The sequence below is a fragment of the Hyla sarda genome, chromosome 1, assembly GCF_029499605.1.
Source record: "Hyla sarda isolate aHylSar1 chromosome 1, aHylSar1.hap1, whole genome shotgun sequence".
NCBI lineage: Eukaryota > Metazoa > Chordata > Amphibia > Anura > Hylidae > Hyla > Hyla sarda.
Genome location: NC_079189.1, coordinates 573460490 through 573480707, shown reverse-complemented (window position 1 = coordinate 573480707; position 20218 = coordinate 573460490). Strand labels below are relative to the sequence as shown.

The 20218-nt window shown below is 44.0% G+C and overlaps 1 protein-coding gene across 4 annotated transcripts in view; it reads left to right on the top strand.

The window, feature by feature from the left end:
- The window catches only part of MYO5B (myosin VB), a 305150-nt gene extending 290904 nt beyond the window's left edge, over positions 1-14246 (top strand). For 2 of the 4 annotated variants that reach the window (XM_056543976.1, XM_056543998.1), the window contains 4 exons: positions 600-888; positions 7000-7174; positions 10007-10087; positions 11958-14242. In XM_056543976.1, the coding sequence (XP_056399951.1) occupies positions 600-888; positions 7000-7174; positions 10007-10087; positions 11958-12110 (698 nt within the window). In that variant the 3' untranslated portion in view covers positions 12111-14242. Of the gene's footprint in view, positions 1-599; positions 889-6999; positions 7175-10006; positions 10088-11957 lie in introns of all 4 variants that reach the window. The other 2 variants (XM_056543990.1, XM_056543982.1) reach the window with 2 other exon arrangements.
- The last annotated feature ends 5972 nt before the right edge of the window (positions 14247-20218 follow it).

Sequence of the window (20218 nt, the reverse complement as noted above, 5' to 3'; positions counted from 1 at the left end):
TTCGACTTGGAAGGTAGGTACCCGAGCACTCCAAGTTACGAGACGGGCCCCGTTCTGGAAATTGCCTCAGTGGTCGGACCCCCTGCAATCAGACACTTTACACATTATACTGTGCCTAGGGGATGCATTTTTCTTTTTTTGTATAACCGGAGTACCCCTTTAACTAAGGCACACAATATAACTTAGAGTCTAATTTATTCTAGTATCTTAGGATGCGTTCCAAGTGACCGCTCTAGGTTGATGTCCTGAGCCAAATTAGACAATACATGCACGGAGAGAACACACACTGACACAAGATTAGGTCAAAATGGTTCTTTCTGATTTATTATATTGTGTACACACAAGATATATCCTTCAGTAGGGTGTAGCACATTGTGTAAGCATTCTAATTGATTAGTAGACTACTTTACGTAAGCATTGCATCATATTTTTCTGTGGTCACACAGGGCGTGATACAGGATGTAATCTCCATTTTAGAAGAATGATCTTCATTTTACATCTATTATCCATAACACTTGCAGCTCTTTTCATCATGCTACCCAGCATAAATGTTGTTGACCCCTGTCTTTACAGCCCGTTTCTCTTACCCTCTTCTGTAGTTTCGGCCATGCTGGAAAATGAAAGCATCCAGGGCTTATCAGGGGTGAAGCCGACTGGTTATCGGAAGAGGTCGTCCAGCATGGTGGACGGAGGCGACAACTCGTACAGCCTGGAAGCCGTGATTCGTCAGCTGAACTTATTCAACAGCATCATGTGTGAGCACGGCCTGGACCCGGAGATCATACAGCAGGTCTTCAAACAGCTCTTCTACATGATTAATGCAGTGGCCCTGAACAACCTCCTGCTGAGGAAGGACGTCTGCTCCTGGAGCACTGGCATGCAGCTCAGGTAATGATAGCCGACATTGAGGGGTATTCATGAAAAGTGCTGTAGGTGAACGCCTTTTTACTCCATTAATTCATGTGGTGGAAACTGTGTACCTAAAAGTAACATGCAAAATCACATATTTAGGCGCACACCAATTCCATCTCACTGATTCTTTATTGTAATACACAACATGTAACAAATAGACAGAACAATTAAAAACACGAAAAACAAGGGGACCAGGTAACCCACAGCCTCCCTAAGCCACAGAGGGGAACCCCAGAATCCTGGAAGATCCCCCTCAGGGACACCCACCTACTCCCAATTACACAATACACACAGCCCCTCTAGACCGATGAACCACTATACTAGATAGTACATAAGGAAACACAATATTGCACAGTATATAGCAGCTGCATGAATATTCAATCATTCAAATAAAGTTCAAATGCAATGAAAAAAGATAATGGGAGCTCAACATAAAACAAAGGCTTTAACCGAGGATACTGTGATACACGTTACCCAAAGTGTCAAATGCTAGAAGTTTCAAAAAATTGCAACAGTCCTGCTAGGTTAAGGATAGTGAGAAAGAATGTCCAATAATGTCAAATTAATAAATATTTATTATAGTATAATATGCTGTCTTCTGCAGGGCCCTGGCATTAGACATAAGTTAAATATGATAAAACTAATAAATATGTTATATATTTATTTTCTACGTATTTTATTCGATTCATTTTATTTTATTCTATTTTATATTTTATTTCATTCGTTATAATGTTATAATTTACGAGCATTTCTTATAGAATATACAACTAGTATCTATTCGCATTTTATTAGTTTTATCATATTTAACTTATGTCTAATGCAAGGGCCCTGCAGAAGACAGCATATTATACTATAATAAATATTTATTAATTTGATATTATTGGACATTCTTTCTCACTATCCTTAACCTAGCAGGACTGTTGCAATTTTTGCAAACTTGTGTTGGTTTATTCAAATAAAGTGCATGGTCAGGATAGATGGTCAGAGATACATCACAATACAATAAGTGGAGCGGGTGTGTCCCCAGAGCAGGTCCCCACGCGTTCCGTCACTCCCAGTGACTTCCTCAGGGGTGCATGCGTTCCATCACTGGGAGTGACGGAACGCGTGGGGACCTGCTCTGGGGACACACCCGCTCCACTTATTGTATTGTGATGTATCTCTGACCATCTCTCCTGACCATGCACCTTATTTGAATGATTGAATATTCATGCAGCTGCTATATACTGTGCAATATTGTGTTTACTTATGTGCTCTCTAGCATTGGGGTTTATTGGTCTATTGGTTTGTGTAATTGGGAGTAGGTGGGTGTCCCTGAGGGGGATCTTCCAGGATTCTGGGATTCCCCTCTGTAGCTTAGGGAGGCTGTGGGTTACATGGCCCCCTTGTTTTTCGTGTTTTTAATTGTGCTGTCTATATGTTACATGTTGTGTATTACAATAAAGAATCAGTGAGATGGAATTGGTGTGCGCCTAAATATGTGATTTTGCTTTTTTATGTTACTTTTTGTGTCCAGGATATGAGCACTGGTAGCACCCTTATGGATATTGATTTATAGGTTGAGCCCACTATTGTTTGAGTGTGGAAACTGTGTACCTGCACAGCAATCTGGTGCTGAGGACATTTTTTTACACCAGTGCTCCACTTTGTACGGTGCTCTGGTGCGACTTTTACTGCTACTTTTTAATAACGCCGTCCACAGTTATTTTTTATGCTGTTTTTTATTTGGTGGTGCTTTGTGCCAAATTATGGGACTTTAAAAAAAAATAAAATAAAAAAAAAGTTGCAGTTTCATAAATTCCCGACCACTGCAAAAAACACAACTTAAAACACGTCAACCACAGCAAAACACAGGTATGTCTGCATATAAAAAGTCGCTAAAAACGCACTGCCTCAAAATATCGCGACAGATTTACCCAAGAAAACAAGAGTAAAAGGCTTCATAAATACCCTCCATAATCCCTACACTGGTGTTTCCCAACCAGTGTGCCTCCAGCTGTTGCAAAACTACAACTCCCAGCATGCCCGGACAGCCGTTGGCTGTCCTGGCATGCTAGGAGTTGTAGTTTTGGAACAGCTGGAGGCACACTGGTTGGGAAACCCTACCCTACACTGATTGCTCCCTATTATTCCACATTCTTCTCTGTCCATAGGCACCCATCTTAAAGGGGGGAATTTATCACGGGTGATTGTAGGTGAACGATTTTTCGACACCGTTAATTTGCGTGGCTATGTGTAGGTGCGCCAAATTTATTAAGTGGTCACATGGCATTTGATCACATGGCATTTTTTCAATTACGCTTTAGTACCCGACATTGTACAGTTCCTCCTCTATGACTTTTTAATGCATTGCGCCAAAATATGCAATTTTTTTTTTACAAATGCTGTCCTTTTCCTGTTTTGAAAGCCAGGTCTGGGCTGATGTAGATTTGCGACAAAGTGTGACAAATCGTACATGACAAATTCATGACCATGGCCAAAAAAGTTAAACAGACTATGGCGCGGCTATACTATTTTAGATTTAAAAAAAAACTCTAAAGCAATGAAAAGTCTTTAAACAGCAACTGCGACAAATCAACACCACAAAAACAGGGTAGTACCGGTGATAAATTCCTCCCATGGTGTTTCGATTGTATTAGTCTATGTTCACACGGCAGAAAATTTGCAGGCTGATAGTCCAGAAAACGTCTTCCAGGCAGACATTTCGCAAAATTGCATGTTCCGCCGACACTAGGACAGCTCTGAAATGCGCTGTCTCCATAGACGGCAGTGCATTTCCGAGGAGAATCCGCAGAAACAATAGACATGTTTATTGTTTCTGCGGACGCCGAAATCAATGTGAACGGTGCAGCAGAATCCCAGTGAAATCAATGGGACTCTGCTGCCGCAGAATACTTTTGTGGAATTCCTCTTATAAATTCCACTGTGTAAACATAGCCTAACCGTTGTCAAAATTTCTACTTGCTTTCAGTGAATGGGAAAAATTTTGAGCATATAGTACCCATACATGCCTGATACTTAAAGGGGTATTCCAGAAAAAAATCTTATATATTTATATATATATATATATATATATATATATATATATATATACACAAGAAAAAAGAAAGATAGCCGGCACAACAGCCTAATACATGGGTGCACACTGCCATGGCATCAGAGTATACAAAAAAAAGAGGATTGCAGCAGCACACATTGGTCAAAAAAATTTGAGGCTCTTAGCGCACTTTTTGATCAAAACGTGTCCCCCATCCACCACGGGGAGGTGGCCTCATTTAGGATGGGAACCTAGCACAAATTCTGAGCCTAACACTCAACTATCCACTCACCTCTGCTGGGCATATATCAACTGGCTCCAAAAAGTTAAACAGATTTGAAAATTACTTCTATTAAAAAATCTTAATCCTTCCAATAATTATCAGCTGCTGAAGTTGAGTTGTTGTTTTCTGTCTGGCAACAGTGCTCTCTGCTGACATCTCTGTCTGTCTCGGGAACTGCACAGAGTAGAAGAGGTTTGCTATGGGGATTTGCTTCTACTCTGGACAGTTCCCGAGACACGTGTCATCAGAGAGCACTTAGACAGAAAAGAACAACTCAACTTCAGCAGCTCATAAGTACTGAAAGGATTAAGATTTTTTAATAGAAGTAATTTACACTTTTTTTTTTTACTTTCTGGAGCCAGTTGATGTATAAAAAAAAGTTTTTCCTGGATAACCCCTTTAATAGTTTTCTACAATTATATCCAGTCTAGACAATCCTTGAGCTAAACACATCTGCAGTATAAATTTGTCTCAGCCCTGATGATTTGCTACAGTGTATCAGCAGAGGTAAACTTTCATCAACTTGGAGCCCTGTGTGTGTGTGTGTGAAGCTCACAGAGGATTGTTTAGACTGGATACAAGGCCTGTACAGGTTTTCAGGGTCTGTATGTAATCCCCAGTGTTCCCATTCATTGACTGCAAGCAGAGATCTTAAAAATGGTTGACGGCTGAAACACAAAGTATATTAGAAAACTGTGTAATTAAACAATTTAACTTTATGGAAAATTATAAAACTTTTGGTATATTTGTTACAGATTTGGTAGAGAATCTACAGCAGGAATCTAATCCCCCTCTCCCCCCCCCCCCCTCAGATTTCTGATACAGATTTGCACTTCCCAAGGATTTGGCCTATGAAATGGGGCTTATCCATGTTCTGCAATCTGTTGAGGATTCCACTTCTCTGTACAGTGGTCCCTCAAGTTACAATATTAATTGGTTCCAGGACGACCATTGTATGTTGAAACCATTGGATGTTGAGGCCATAACTCTATGGAAACCTGGTAATTGGTTCTGAAGCCCCAAAATGTCATCCAAAGATAGGAAAAAGTGAGGATTAAAGAAAAATAAGTAGATAACTAATATAGATAACGCAAATCCTTATATATAAAAGTAAGAAAGATCTGCTGGGAGCTGTAAATCACTGTCTATGTCAGTGTTTCCCAAGGAGGGAGCCTCCAGCTGTTGCAAAACTACAACTCCCAGCATGCCCGGACAGCCAACGGCTGTCCGGGCATGCTGGGAGTTGTAGTTTTGCAATCGCTGGGGGCACCCTGGTTGGGAAACACTGGTCTATGTAGAGGACAGGAACTTCTTCAGTACAGGCAATGTCTTAAAAAAGTAACATGGAGTCGCCCTCACCTGGTGTCCAAAGGAGCAGGTAACCCTGGCACAGGTAAAGTGTACAGAACATGTAATACCTCCTGTACTGTAGGGGGCGCTACCAGACACAAGTGAGTGCATACACTTCAGTAATACAAGGGTTTTACCAGTGAATGCTCATTCTGATTGGTCGGTTCTTCCAGCCATTGACAGGTATCACAGATCTGGACTGTCCGTACATTGTATGTTGAGTCTGGTTTCAAGTTACGATGGTCCAGAAAAGACCATTGTATGTTGAAACTATTGTATGTTGAGGCCATTGTAAGTTGAGGGATCACTGTATCTGCAATGCGGGTTTTTAATCTGTGTTGCAAAAAAACTTCACATTGTTTACACTACAGCTCAGATTCCCATTGAGATCAGTGCATTGCAAAATTCGGCATGGAGCGCGCATGCAAGTCTACATTAAAAGATCTGTCATGTGAACGGAAGTTACCCTTAGGATCTATTCACACATTATGATTAAAGTATGTTTTTACGACAAATTATGGAAAAATCGTTTATATCATCTTTTTAAATGTATAACATGGTGCCACCTTGTGGCTAATAGCTGAATGGCATCTTACCCCATGAACATGTATTTGCAGTAGAATTAAAGAAGTCTGCAGGATAGGGGATACGTTTTAGATTGCGGGGGGTCCAAGCACTGTGTGGATACGTTTTAGATCGTGGGGGACCGAGAGTTGTGGCCCCCCGCGATATCCTGTATGGAGCCCCGAGTGGTGTGTCACAACCCCCGCCCAAAGCAGGGGCCGCCATGCCCCCTCCATATATGCCTATGGGCGAGCCGAATATAGACAAACGGCTGTCCCATAGAGATATATGGAGGGGGCAGGGGTTGTGATGCGCCACTCTGTGGGAGAACCGAGGGCTCCGTACAGGAGATCGCGGGGGGCCACAGCGCTCAGTCCCCCCCAATCTAAAACGTATCCCGTGGATACGGGATAAGTCCTTCTGTACTTACCGGCATGGGACTTATTCTTTATTTAACAAAAATCATGGGGAGGGGCTTAGATTGATGGGAAATTTTACAATCAGGCACAATTGTGTCTCTTCCATAGTCAATTCCATATAAGATTCTAGAGAGAATAAAATGAACAACTGCCTAGGGGCCACCACCAGGGGTCTCCACCTCCACCCCAGTTCCTATAGGTCCTTTTTACAGCTTTGATGGCTCCAATTTGCACCATAAACTAGAGAAAATTCTAGTGGCCGGGTATTCAAGTATATTGGTAAAAGGAGAAGCAGCTGCCACTTACATCTGGTGCCACTTACCTCACGTGCTTTCATTTGGTCAGTGGGGGGAGAATAATTTCTTTCTATGGCCGGACTGGTTCCTGGATATTGAATATATGGATAGTGGTTGATCCTATGTTTTCTTGCGCAGGTATAACATCAGTCAGCTGGAGGAGTGGCTTCGGGGGAAGAACCTGCACAACAGCGGAGCCGCACAGACCATGGAGCCGCTGATCCAGGCAGCACAGCTTCTGCAGCTGAAAAAGAAAACCCAGGAGGATGCGGAGGCCATATGTTCCCTGTGCAATGTTCTTACCACACAGCAGGTGAGGGAGGGAGCTGTTATTGGCACTGGATAATGGTGACCAGAAATTGTTTATTAGGAGGAAACCTACCATTTTAACCCCTTAAGGACCACGGGTTTTTCCATTTTTGCACTTTCGTTTTTTCCTCATCACCTTTTAAAAATCATAACCCCTTAAATTTTGCACCTAAAAATCCATATGATTGCTTATTTTTTGCGCCACCAATTCTACTTTGCAGTGACATCAGTCATTTTACCCATAAATCTACGGTGAAACGGGAAAAAAATCATTGTGCGACGAAATTGAAGAAAAAACGCCATTTTGTAATGTTGTGGGCTTCCGTTTCTACGCAGTAAATTTTTTGGTAAAAATGACACCTAATCTTTATTCTGTAGGTCCATACGATTAAAATGATACCCTACTTATATAGGTTTGATTTTGTCGTACTTCTGGAAAAAATCATAACTACATGCAGGAAAATGTATATGTTTAAAATTGTCATCTTTTGAACCCCTATAACTTTTTTATTTTTCTGCGTATGGGCCGGTATGAGGGCAAATTTTTTGCGCCGTGATCTGAAGTTTTTATCGGTACCATTTTTGTATTGATCGGACTTTTTGATCGCTTTTGACCCTGCGGTTTAATTAATTATATATTTTTTTTATAGTTCGGACATTTACACATGCGGCGATACTACATATGTTTATATTTATTTTTATTTACATGTTTTATTTTTTTAAATGGGAAAAGGGGGGGATTTGGACTTTTATTAGGGAAAGGGTTAAATCACATTTATTAACTTTTTTTTTACACTTTTTTTTTTTTCAATGTTCTAGCCCCCATAGGGGGCTAGAACATTGCATACGCTGATTGCCAAAGCTTTGCATTGATCAGTGTTATCGGCGGTGGATTGCTCAAGCCTGAATCTCAGGCTTTGGGCAATCAATCACCAATCGGACGTGAGGGAGGAAGGTGAGGGACCCTCCGCTTGCGTCCTAGCTGATCGGGACACTGCATTTTCACTGCGGTGGTCCCGATCAGCCCCACTGAGCAGCCGGGAAGGTTTTACTTTCCTTTTAGACTCAGCATTCAACATTGAACGCCGCGACTAAAGGGTTAAAAGCACGTGGCACCACGATCGCTGCCACGCGCTATTAGCCCCAGGTCCCGGCTTCAGTTACATGGCGGGAGACCCGATATGAGACGCTGTGACCGCGCTTTATATCACGGGAGCCGGCCACGGACGTAAATATACGTCCGTGGTCGTTAAGGGGTTAATAGACTTTACATTTAAGTGATTCTTGGTTTTCAAGATCTTTGGATGTCGTCATTGAATAGCATGAATAAATATGTCTTAGGCTAAGGTTCCAGAAATGTATTGAAAAGGAATAGGACATATAAAGGAAGGACTTACACTTCTCCTCCCTTATGGATCCACTTCTGACTTTGGCTCAAAAACTGCAGTGAAAAAAACAAGTGGAAACTTAGCCTTAGACTGGGTTCACATCACAATTTGAGTCTCCGATGCACAGATACGATTTTGGAAGCTCAAATTGTCTGAAATTGTATCTGTGCAGGGACAGGGACCTATTAACTTCCATGGGGCAGCGGACCTGATTGTTATTAGTTAGTGACTACAATCGGGTCATTTTCAAAAGTTGCAGAAAACGCACTGTGACAAAATATTGCAACAATTTTACCCAGGAAAACAAGTCCCTACACTGGTGTTTCCCAACCAGGGTGCCTCCAGCTGTTGCAAAACTACAACTCCCAGCATGCCCGGAAATCCAACGGCATGTTGGGAGTTTTAGTTTTGCAACAGCTGGAGGCACCCTGGTTGGGAAATACTGCAATAGGCACTGCCAACGGCTGTCCGGGCATGCTGGGAGTTGTAGTTTTGAAACAGCTGGAGGCACACTGGTTGGGAAAAACCTACCCTAGCTAGTGACTACAATCGGGTCATTTTCAAAAGTTGCAGAAAACACACTCTGCCAAAAAATTCCAACAATTTTACCCAGGAAAACAAGTCCCTACACTGGTGTTTCCCAACCATGGTGCCTCCAGCTGTTGCAAAACTAAAACTCCTAGCATGCCCGGAAAGCCAATGGCTGTCCGGGCATGCTGGGAGTTGTAGTTATGAAACAGCTGGAGGCACACTGGTTGGGAAAACCTACCCTAGTTAGTGACTACAATCGGATCATTTTCAAAAGTTGCAGAAAACACACTGTGCCAAAATATTTCAACAATTTTACCCAAGGAAAACAAGTCCCTACACTGGTGTTTCCCAACCAGTGTGCCTCCAGCTGTTGCAAAACTACAACTCCCAGCATGCCCGGACAGCCAACGGCTGTCCGGGCATGTTGGGAGTTTTAGTTTTGCAACAGCTGGAGGCACCCTGGTTGGGAAACACTGCAATAGGCACTGCCAATGGCTATCCGGGCATGCTGGGAGTTGTAGCTTTGAAACAGCTAGAGGCACACTGGTTGGGAAAAACCTACCATAGCTAGTGACTACAATCGGGTAATTTTCAAAAGTTGCAGAAAACACACTCTGCCAAAAAATTGCAACAATTTTACCCAGGAAAACAAGTCCTTACACTGGTGTTTCCCAACCAGTGTGCCTTCAGCTGTTGCAAAACTACAACTCTAGCTAGCTAGTGACTACATTGGGATCTGATGCTTGAGCCTTGTAATAGACTCTGTAAATGAGAATATTATTGGAGCAATAAACAAATTGGTTGCAAAAGGCTACATACCCTGTAATGCTAGTGGAAGAAGAAGCAAGTATAAAAGTGTTCTGGGCATATTCTGATCCAGATGTGACTTTTATTTTATTTGTTTTGTCCTGTAACAGATAGTAAAGATCCTGAACTTGTACACGCCAGTCAATGAGTTTGAGGAACGTGTGACGGTCGCTTTTATCAGGAGTATTCAGGTGAGTCTTAATTCACAGCACTTAAAGGGGTTATTCCCTATTATAAAGGGATGGTATCTCGCTAGGATATGCGGTCACTTTATGACCTTTGGTGGTCCCACCCCTGGGAACCCCACTGATCCTGAGAATGAAGGGACAGCAGCACTAGTGAAGGACTACATCCCCTCCTCTGGTCACCCATTACATAGGGAATTGCAGCATGGCTCCATTGGAGATGGTGGCTCCTCTCTTAGTCCTGTAAACCAGTGACCTGTGAAATATATTTAACCCCTGCCAAACTTCAGGAAGGCAGCATAGTTTGGGGGGGGGGGGGCATGCTCACTGACATGTGGTATACCGTGTTGTGGTACATTTTGCAAGTGCAAATAGTGACCACTTTTCAACTCTTTAAAGGTATTTACACGTACAGTATCCTGCACATAAAATATTTGAAGCTGCAGATTTCAATATAAACTAAATGACTGAACACAGGTTCAAATCTGCAGCTTCAAATCCTGTGCATCAAATACTGTTCGTGCGAGGACACCCATTTCCTAAAAACATGTCCTTATTTTTATAAGTAGGTTAAGGAAATATAGGGGTTGTCTTATCTCAGACATCCTCTTAAAGGGGTACTCCGCCCCTGGCATCTTATCCCCTATCCAAAGGATAGGGGATAAGATGTTAGATCGCCGCGGTCCCCCTGCTGAGGACCCCGGGGATCGCCGCTGCAGCACCCCGCCATCATTACTTCACAGAGCGATTTCGCTCTGTGCGTAATGACGGGCGATACAGGGGCCGGAGTAGCGTGACGTCATGGCTCCGCCCCTTATGACATCACGGCCCATCCCCTTAATGCAAGTCTATGGCAGGGGGCGTGAAGACCGCCACGCCCCCTCCCATAGACTTGTATTGACGGGGCGTTCCATGACGTCACGAGGGGCGGAGCCGTGACGTAACGATGCTCCGGCCCCTGTATTGCCCGTCATTACGTGCAGAGCGATCTCGGTCTGTGCAGTAATGATAGCGGGGTGCTGCAGCAACGATCCCCGGGGTCCCCAGTGATCTGACATCTTATCCCCTATCCTTTGGATAGGGGATAAGATGTCTAGGGGCGGAGTACCCCTTTAAAGGGGTACTCAGGTGAAAACCTTTTTTTTTTGTTTTGTTTTGTTTTTTAAATCAACAAGTGCCAGAAAGTTAAACAGATTTGTAAATTACTTCTATTAAAAAAATCTTAATCCTTCCAGTACTTAACGGCTGTATACTACAGAGGAAATTCTTTTCTTTTTGGATTTATTTTCTGTCTGTCCAGAGTGCTCTCTGCTGACACCTCTGTCTGTGTCAGGAATTGTCAAGAGCAGGAGAAAAATCTCCATAGCAAACATATGCTGCTCTGGACAGTTCTTAAAATTGACAGAGATGTCAGCAGAGAGCACTGTGGACAGACAGAATATAAATCCAAAAAGAAAATAATTTCCTCTGTAGTATACAGCAGCCAATAAATACTGGAAGGATTAAGACTTTTTTATAGAAGTAATTTGCTAATCTGTTTAACTTTTTGGCACCAGTTGATTTAAAAAAATGTTTTCCACCGGAGTACCCCGTTAAATGGGCACTGTCATTAAAAGAAAACTTGTAATATGTCTTAGACCCTCGACCGATCACGAGAATGTGGTCTTGTTATAGGGCACATGGAGTTGTCTTATTTCTTAGAGAGCTTTTCAGAAAATTTTCCATATTGATTCCTAGTTCTCAAAAAGTTCGATTTTTGATTTATGGGAATAGAGAAGCAGACCTACAGCAACCCTCCAAGCAACTTACAAGAAGGACCCCTGAATTTCTTCTAAAGTAGTTTATTAATATATATTTTTTTCTCTTTTATTTTCAGGCTCAGTTACAGGACCGAAAAGACCCTCCCCAGTTGCTGCTAGACTCCAAGTACATGTTCCCAGTTTTATTCCCCTTTAACCCGTCATCAATCACCTTGGACTCTGTTCATATACCCGACTCCCTCAGACTCGACTTCCTCAACAAAGTTTGAAAAAAAAAGACTATTTTAAATTTTTTTATGAAAAAATATTATCCAGGAAAAGATATATATATAAACATATAGATATGTAAAATCTGAGGACCAAGATGCCACATGCTAAGGAAAAAATAGTCTGATTCTCCACAGAAGCTGATTTTATTTTATTCTTTTGCAATGAAAAATTTGATTATTTTTTAAAGGAAAAAAAAATCCTGTAAAAACAGTAAAAAAAAAAAAAAAATGTTTACATCCCGATGTGATTCTCCTAAAGTAACGGAGGCAAAGAAGAAGCTGTTGTTTTATAAGGAACCTCTGGCGTCTGCGTCTTGTTTTACTATGTAGAATCAGAGACTATATAAGCGGACGGCTCACATGAATTTTAATGTCAGGCTGTAACATGAACATATTATTTATCGGATGCAGGACAGTATTTTCGGTGGCACACAGGTAGACTTAAATTATATTGGTTTTGCTGTAAATATACATAAGAGATTTAAGGCAATGTTAGTTTATCATTTGGCACACATCACGGTGATATCACAATATGCTATCTGTGGTTTTACATAGGACTGCAAGTAATCCTACTGCATCTTAAAGCTGTTGTCCATATACCCCATTAGGTAGGTTAATATAGGGGGTCCTGTGACCAGATTGTAAAGCGGCTACAAAGAGTGTCTTTGGAGGACCTGTCCTGTCCTATGTTAAACAGACAAACTTTTTTATATATATATATTGAGAGTGTGCTCTCAATTCACCCAAGTGCAAGTAAAAAGTGCAAGTGTTCACACAAAAAAAGCATGCACAAAGGATGCGGTCTATCACAAGCCTTTCTCCGAAAGGAGAGAGGCCCCCCAACAAACCTTACCCTTCGCCTCCGGACAAAAAGGTGCCTGCGAGGTTCCAGGTTCGATGTCCCTTTTCGCCGAAGCTACTAAGGGACCACAAATGCTCCTGGCCTTTTACTTGAATAGACATTGTGTAATATTTAGTTTCACCTGTGGTGGCGCTACTGGTGTGCCAAACTTCTGCTGCCTAGGAAGTAGCTGGGTGGAGCAGGAAGTAGCTGGGTGGGACAGGAAGTTGCTGGGTGGGACAGGAAGTTGCTGGGTGGGACAGGAAGTAGCTGGGTGGGACAGGAAGTAGCTGTCTGACAACTATCATTGCCAACTATATTAGTTTTTATGGGGCGGCTTTTTATGCCACCTTAAGCACCCCCCCCCCCCCCCCACCTTCCCTCTATCACTTTTCTTGTAGTTTGTAGTAGTTCAAGAACCCTTGGTTGTACTTGATGGACATGAGTCTTTTTTCAGCCGTACTATGTAACCCTCTTCCATCCTCATCACTGCGCACACACGCTGGAATCAATCTTTGCCTTTGGTCCTTGACCATGAGTTTTTTTGACCATGAAAGATTTGTCAGAGAGAGACCAAAGCCTGAAAGGATTTTATTTTTATCTGAAGAGTTAAGTAACAAGGAACGCACACTAAACGCCTACTATAATATAGAATATATCATTGGTCGTGCGCAGCCATAGATGGGTAGACTTCCTACAACACTAGCAGTCAGTGATATCATATCAGCGTATTGGAAAAGCCTTATGTGTTTATTACTAGACTTATCAACCCTCTTATTTGTCTCCAGCTAGAAATGGAAGACCCTGTATTGGTTGGAGACTGAATCACTAAAATAGCTATATCCCCCCATACTTTATACCATATTCTATTTTCCTTGTTTCCTTGGATCCATGGAAGAAGCATCCCTAGTAGTCTAGTGTGTTTGTCTTGCGATCCCTGGTGATCTAGATCAGGGGCTACAGTAATGATCCCTGCTGGTCTAGATCAGAAGGCTACAGTAATGATCCCTGGTGGTCTAGATTGGGGGGGGGGGGGCTTCAGTAATGATCCCTGATGGTCTTGATCAGGGGCTACAGTAATGAACTCTGCTGGTCTAGATCAGAAGGCTACAGTAATGATCCCTGGTGGTCTAGATTGAGGGAGCTTCAGTAATGATCCCTGATGGTCTAGATCGGGGGAGCTTCAGTAATGATCCCTGATGGTCTTGATCAGGGGCTACACCAATGATCCCTGGTGGTCTAGATTGGGGGGGGCTTCAGTAATGTTTCCTGATGGTCTTGATCAGGGGCTACATTAATGATCCCTGGTGGTCTAGATTGGGGGGGGGGGGGGCTTCAGTAATGTCCCCTGATGGTCTTGATCAGGGCTACAGTAATGATCCCCGGTGCTCTAGATCAGGTGCTACAGTAATGATCCCTGGTGGTCTAGATTGGGGGGGTTCAGTAATGCTCCCTGATGGTCTTGATCAGGGGCTACAGTAATGATCCCTGCTGGTCTAGATCAGGAGGCTACAGTAATGATCCCTGCTGGTCTAGATCAGGAGGCAACAGTAATGGTCTCTGGTGGTCTAGATCAGGAGGCAACAGTAATGGTCCCTGTTCGTCTAGATCAGGAGGCTACAGTAATGATCCCTGGTGGTCTAGATTGGGGGACATCAGTTATGATCCCTGATGGTCTAGATCAAGGGTTACAGTAATGATCCCTGGTGGTCTAGATTGGGGGCTACAGTAATGATCCCTGCTGATCTAGGTCAGGTAGCTACAGTAATGATCCCTGGTGGTCTAGATTGGGGGGGACTTTAGTATTTATCCCTGATGGTCTAGATCAGGGGTTACAGTAATGATCCCTGGTGGTCTAAATAAGGAGGCTACAGTAATGATCCCTGGTGGTCTAGATCACGAGGCTACAGTAATGATCCCTGATGGTCTAGATTAGGAGGCTACAGTAATGATCCCTGGTGGTCTAAATAAGGAGGCTACAGTAATGATCCCTGATGGTCTAGATTAGGAGGCTACAGTAATGATCCCTGGTGGTCTAAATAAGGAGGCTACAGTAATGATCCCTGATGGTCTAGATCAGGAGGCTACAGTAATGATCCCTGGTGGTCTAAATAAGGAGGCTACAGTAATGATCCCTGATGGTCTAGATCAGGAGGCTACAGTAATGATCCCTGGTGGTCTAAATAAGGAGGCTACAGTAATGATCCCTGATGGTCTAGATCAGGGTTTTATTTCAATGTTTCCTGGTGGTCTAGGGCAATAAGAGGTTAGTACAGTCATCCCAGGTGATCCATAGCAAGAAATGGGTTAATTTGGTCTAGGGCAGGGAATAAGTATCCTGGGTGGTAACCATGTTGGCCTGGAGACTGTCTTCACAGGAGACCACCCAAAATATGTTTTTGAACATAGAACCAGGTCACTATTTTCAGGACAACAGAATTCCCAGGACTCTTTGGCTCCGCTCTGAGATATCTCATAACAGAAGTCTTCCCCATCACTATATGTCCTGTATGGTATTACACACTCCACTTATTATGCCTTCAGCCCAAAACAAGTAATGTATATTCTTTTTATGACGTGTGATTTTACTTTTATATAAATGTTCAGAATCATTTTTTATAATTAATTTAAGCCTGGCGGCTGGTTGTGTATTATTGAGAGGTGCCTGCTTGTCCTTATAATGGTCATCACTTACTGGAGTTCTGCAAAATTAAACCAGTATATAAACCCTATATGCAATAGCGGATTATCACCAAAGAATTCATAACAAGAGTGTTAAAGAAACAGTACGTTTCATTTATTTAATATATAAAATCATACAATTTTATCAAATACATTTAAAATACTACAAAATGTGAATAATAATAGGAGGAACTCACAAAGACACTGAAGGGATTACGTCACTACTGGAGGTACATACGGGTGCCTGGGGAAGGAACAAAATGTGCACGTCGGGGTGTACCGCGGAAGTTCTGTCTTACTGGTAATATGTTTATATGCTGTCTCGTATGTGTGCTATCTTTCACTACTACTATATGTAATCATTACTCGCAGACTGGTCTTTGACTCAATGCTAAACTTAGCTGTATAAGTCGCTTGCTCTGACCAGCATTTAGCTATCCTTTAGGATTTTATATGGTGACTTGATACCTGATTGCTAATCTGAACAGCCTTCACACAGGTTGATTACCTACGGAATTTCTGCAGCGTGTTTGTGCGGAAAATCCCCTCCGGATTATGCTACCATTGACTTCAATGGGTCAGCAGAAAATCCGCAGAAGAGGCAGATTTGTCAATTTTCCTTCAGATCCATTGGTAGCAAAATCCACTGCGGATTTTCCGGAGTAAATACGCTGCAGAAATTCCGTAGGTAATCTGCCCATGTTAACGGACCCTTATGCTTTGTTTACATCTCTGCCACTGGGCACTTTACTACTTGCTTTAGTATTTTAAAAGTGATAGCCTGGGGGGGTAGGGTATATGGGGTGTAGCTGTGCGGTAATTAAAGGGTGTCTGATTAACCCTTTCTATTCATGATGCCAGGGTGAGGGCTCCTCTGTAATGCTTGTCCTACCGCCACCCTTCCCAAGAGTGATAGGGAGGTATAGAATAATTGAATGTCCACAACCGGAGAGTTTGCTGAAAACATTTGGAACTTTTACTGAAGATTTTATGCAAGCTTCATAAACGAAACAGTCTCTATACAGGCAAAGTCTCTTAGAGATTGACAGTGGTTGGGACCTTAAGCAATTTACAGTCCGTAGACTGATATGCGCTGTTCCGCTGGATTTAGGGGATTTAGTTGAGGTCCAGCAGGCACGATAGCTTTAGCGGGGATTAGTTTAGAACTCATGGTTTAGTTTAGGCTGAGGCCAGCAGGTTTTCTGGCCTAGCTTGTCTTTGAAAGTTGCGCAGATCCGTCCTGCTAGTCCGGCATCCACGAGAGCAGCAACCCAAGAGAGCGATAATTGGCTACAGCTCCCTTATATGGGCAGGGGCTGGACTAGTGCTAATTGGTCCAATACTGCTGTGAATCATCCTTACATAGAGTTATGGGTAGCATGTGACCCAAGGACCTCCAAAGGTCCTCCAACATACCATAGAGGAATTAACACAGTCACATGATCGAAGGTCCTGTAACGCTACCAAGGTAAGTACTAATATGCATTATATTGAATATACATTATTAAATATGTACATATAAACATTATAGAATTAGAATAGAAGGAGGCGACTAGGGGCTGTCCCACCTGGGGGACCCTACCTGAGCGTAGTAACTCTGACTTTGGGGACCACCATACAAGGTACAGTATGCAATACGGTACCGGGATACCGCATACATTTTTTTTTATAAAATTGTATGATTTTATATATTAAATAAATGGAATTTACTGTTTGATTAACTCTTGTGTTATGATTTTTGGGGATCTAATCCGCTATTGTATGTAGGGTTTATATATTGGCCTTTGTGGTAGCCCTGTGCCCACTGTGGGTGACACTTAGTGGTGTTATTGGTTGTATGCAAAATTAAACCAGGATTCATTTATAAGTATGAGCCACGCTGAGGATTAGACTGATGCAACACTTGCTGTCCTAGTATTAGTTCATGCTAGGGTTACCACCTGGCCGGTATTTTACCAAAACAGCCGGTGTTTTTGCCACCCTGTCGGTATTTTTATATTAAAAACAGCCGGTATTTATCCAACCAATCCTCCAACTCCCGGAATGTTGCACCATATACTATACCAGTGTTTCCCAACCAGAGCACCTCCAGCTGTTGCAAAACTACAACTCCCAGCATGCCTGGACAGCCAACGGCTGTCCAGGCATGCTGGGAGTTGTAGTTTTGCAACAGCTGGAGGCACCTCTGGTTGGGAAACACTGACCTATACTATATACTACTATATAGTTCAACATGCTGGGAGTTGTATTTTTGCAACAGCTGGAAGCACCCCTGGTTGGGAAACACTGACCTATACTATATACTACTGTATAGTCCAGCATGCTGGGAGTTGTAGTTTTGCAACAGCTGGAGGCACCCCTGGTTGGGAAACACTGACCTCTACTATATAGTTCAACATGCTGGGAGTTGTAGTTTTGCAACAGCTGGAGGCACCTCTGGTTGGGAAACACTGACCTATACTACTATACAGTCCAACATGCTGGGAGTTGTAGTTTTGCAACAGCTGGAGGCACCCCTGGTTGGGAAATACTGACCTATACTATATACTACTATATAGGCCAACATGCTGGGAGTGGTAGTTTTTATTTGGGGCAGCTGCTGAGCCACAGACAGTATCAGGGCATGCTGGGAGTTGTAGTCAGTAACTAACTGCAACTCAACAATTTAATAAAAAAATCAAAAATTCACATCAAAACATGAATGGTACTGCTAAAAACTACAGATCGGGGCACAAAAAATGATCCCTCATACAGGCCGTTTAAGGAGAAATAAAAAAGTTATAGGGGTCAGAATAGGACAAAATTTCCCCCGCGTATGTGTATCCTGTGATGTCACACATATATAATTATTTATGCAAATTAGCATGGCCGGTATTTTTTTGCAAGAAAGGCGGTGTCACGATGCCGGCTGGCAGGAGGTGGATCCTCTGTGCCAGAGAGGGATTGGCGTGGACCGTGCTAGTGGACCGGTTCTAAGTCACTACTGGTGTTCACCAGAGCCCGCCGCAAAGCGGGATGGTCTTGCTGCGGCGGTAGTGACCAGGTCGTATCCACTAGCAACGGCTCAACCTCTCTGACTGCTGAAGATAGGCGCGGTACAAGGGAGTAGACAAAGCAAGGTCGGACGTAGCAGAAGGTCGGGGCAGGCAGCAAGAATCGTAGTCAATAAGGAATAGCAGGAGGTCAAATACACAGTATGGACAAACACAGTAACGCTTTCACTAGGCTCTAAGGCAACAAGATCCGGCAGGGGAGTTAAGGGACAGAGAACAGATATAGTCTGGGAGCAGGTGGAAGCCAATAAAGCTAATTGGGCCAGGCACCAATCATTGGTGCACTGGCCCTTTAAGTCTCAGGGAGCTGGCGCGCGCGCGCCCTAGAGAGCGGAGCCGCGCGCGCCAGCACATGACAGCAGGGGACGGGAACGGGTAAGTGACCTGGGATGCGATTCGCGAGCGGGCGCGTCCCGCTGTGCGAATCGCATCCCCGACGGCCATGACAGTGCAGCGCTCCCGGTCAGCGGGACCGACCGGGGCGCTGCGGAGAGAGAGACGCCGTAAGCGCTCCGGGGAGGAGCGGGGACCCGGAGCGCTAGGCGTAACAGTACCCCCCCCCCCCTTAGGTCTCCCCTTCTCTTTGTCCGGTAACTGCCTCCCCTGGGATGAGGACACCGGGAAAGAATGGAGGGATTCCTCAACGGCAGGCAGTACAGCAGGAGTGGGAATGGGGAGGGAGGGCAGAGGGCGAGGCCTGGCACGGGGCAGTGTGACACCAGGACAGGGGCCATGAGGAGGCACCGAGGCTTGCCTGACTGGACTGGGAGGGGGGGAGAGGCACTTCTTATGGCAGGCAGAGTCCATAAAGACCTTAGGGAGACCGGTTACAGGGGGAACCACAGGGTCACGGCAGGGAGTACTGGGAACCGGTTTAAGGCAGTCCTTGAAACAAGAGGTACCCCAGCTCTTGATCTCCCCTGTGGACCAATCCAGGGTTGGGGAATGGTGTTGAAGCCAGGGTAGTCCAAGGAGAATTTCGGAAGTGCAATTGGAGAGGACCAAAAACTCAATTTTTTCGTGATGAGGTCCGATGCACATTAGGAGGGGCTCCGTGCGGTAACGCACGGTGCAATCCAACCTGACTCCGTTGACTGCGGAAATGTAGAGTGGCTTGACGAGACGGGTCACCGGGATGCGGAATTTATTCACCAAGGACTCCCGAATAAAATTCCCAGAGGCACCAGAGTCCAGGCAGGCCACGGCTGAGAGGGAGGAGTTGGCTGAAGGGGAAATCCGCACGGGCACCGTGAGACGTGGAAAAGCCGACTTAGAATCAAGAGACGCCACACCCACGAGAGCTGGGTGCGAGCGTGCGTTTCCCAGACGTGGAGGACGGATAGGGCAATCCACCAAGAAATGTTCGGTACTGGCACAGTACAGACAAAGATTTTCTTCCCTACGGCGATTCCTCTCCTCCTGGGTCAGGCGAGACCGATCCACTTGCATGGCTTCCTCGGCGGGAGGCCTAGGCGTAGATTGCAACGGAGACTGTGGGAGAGGTGCCCAGAGATCTAAGTCTTTTTCCTGGC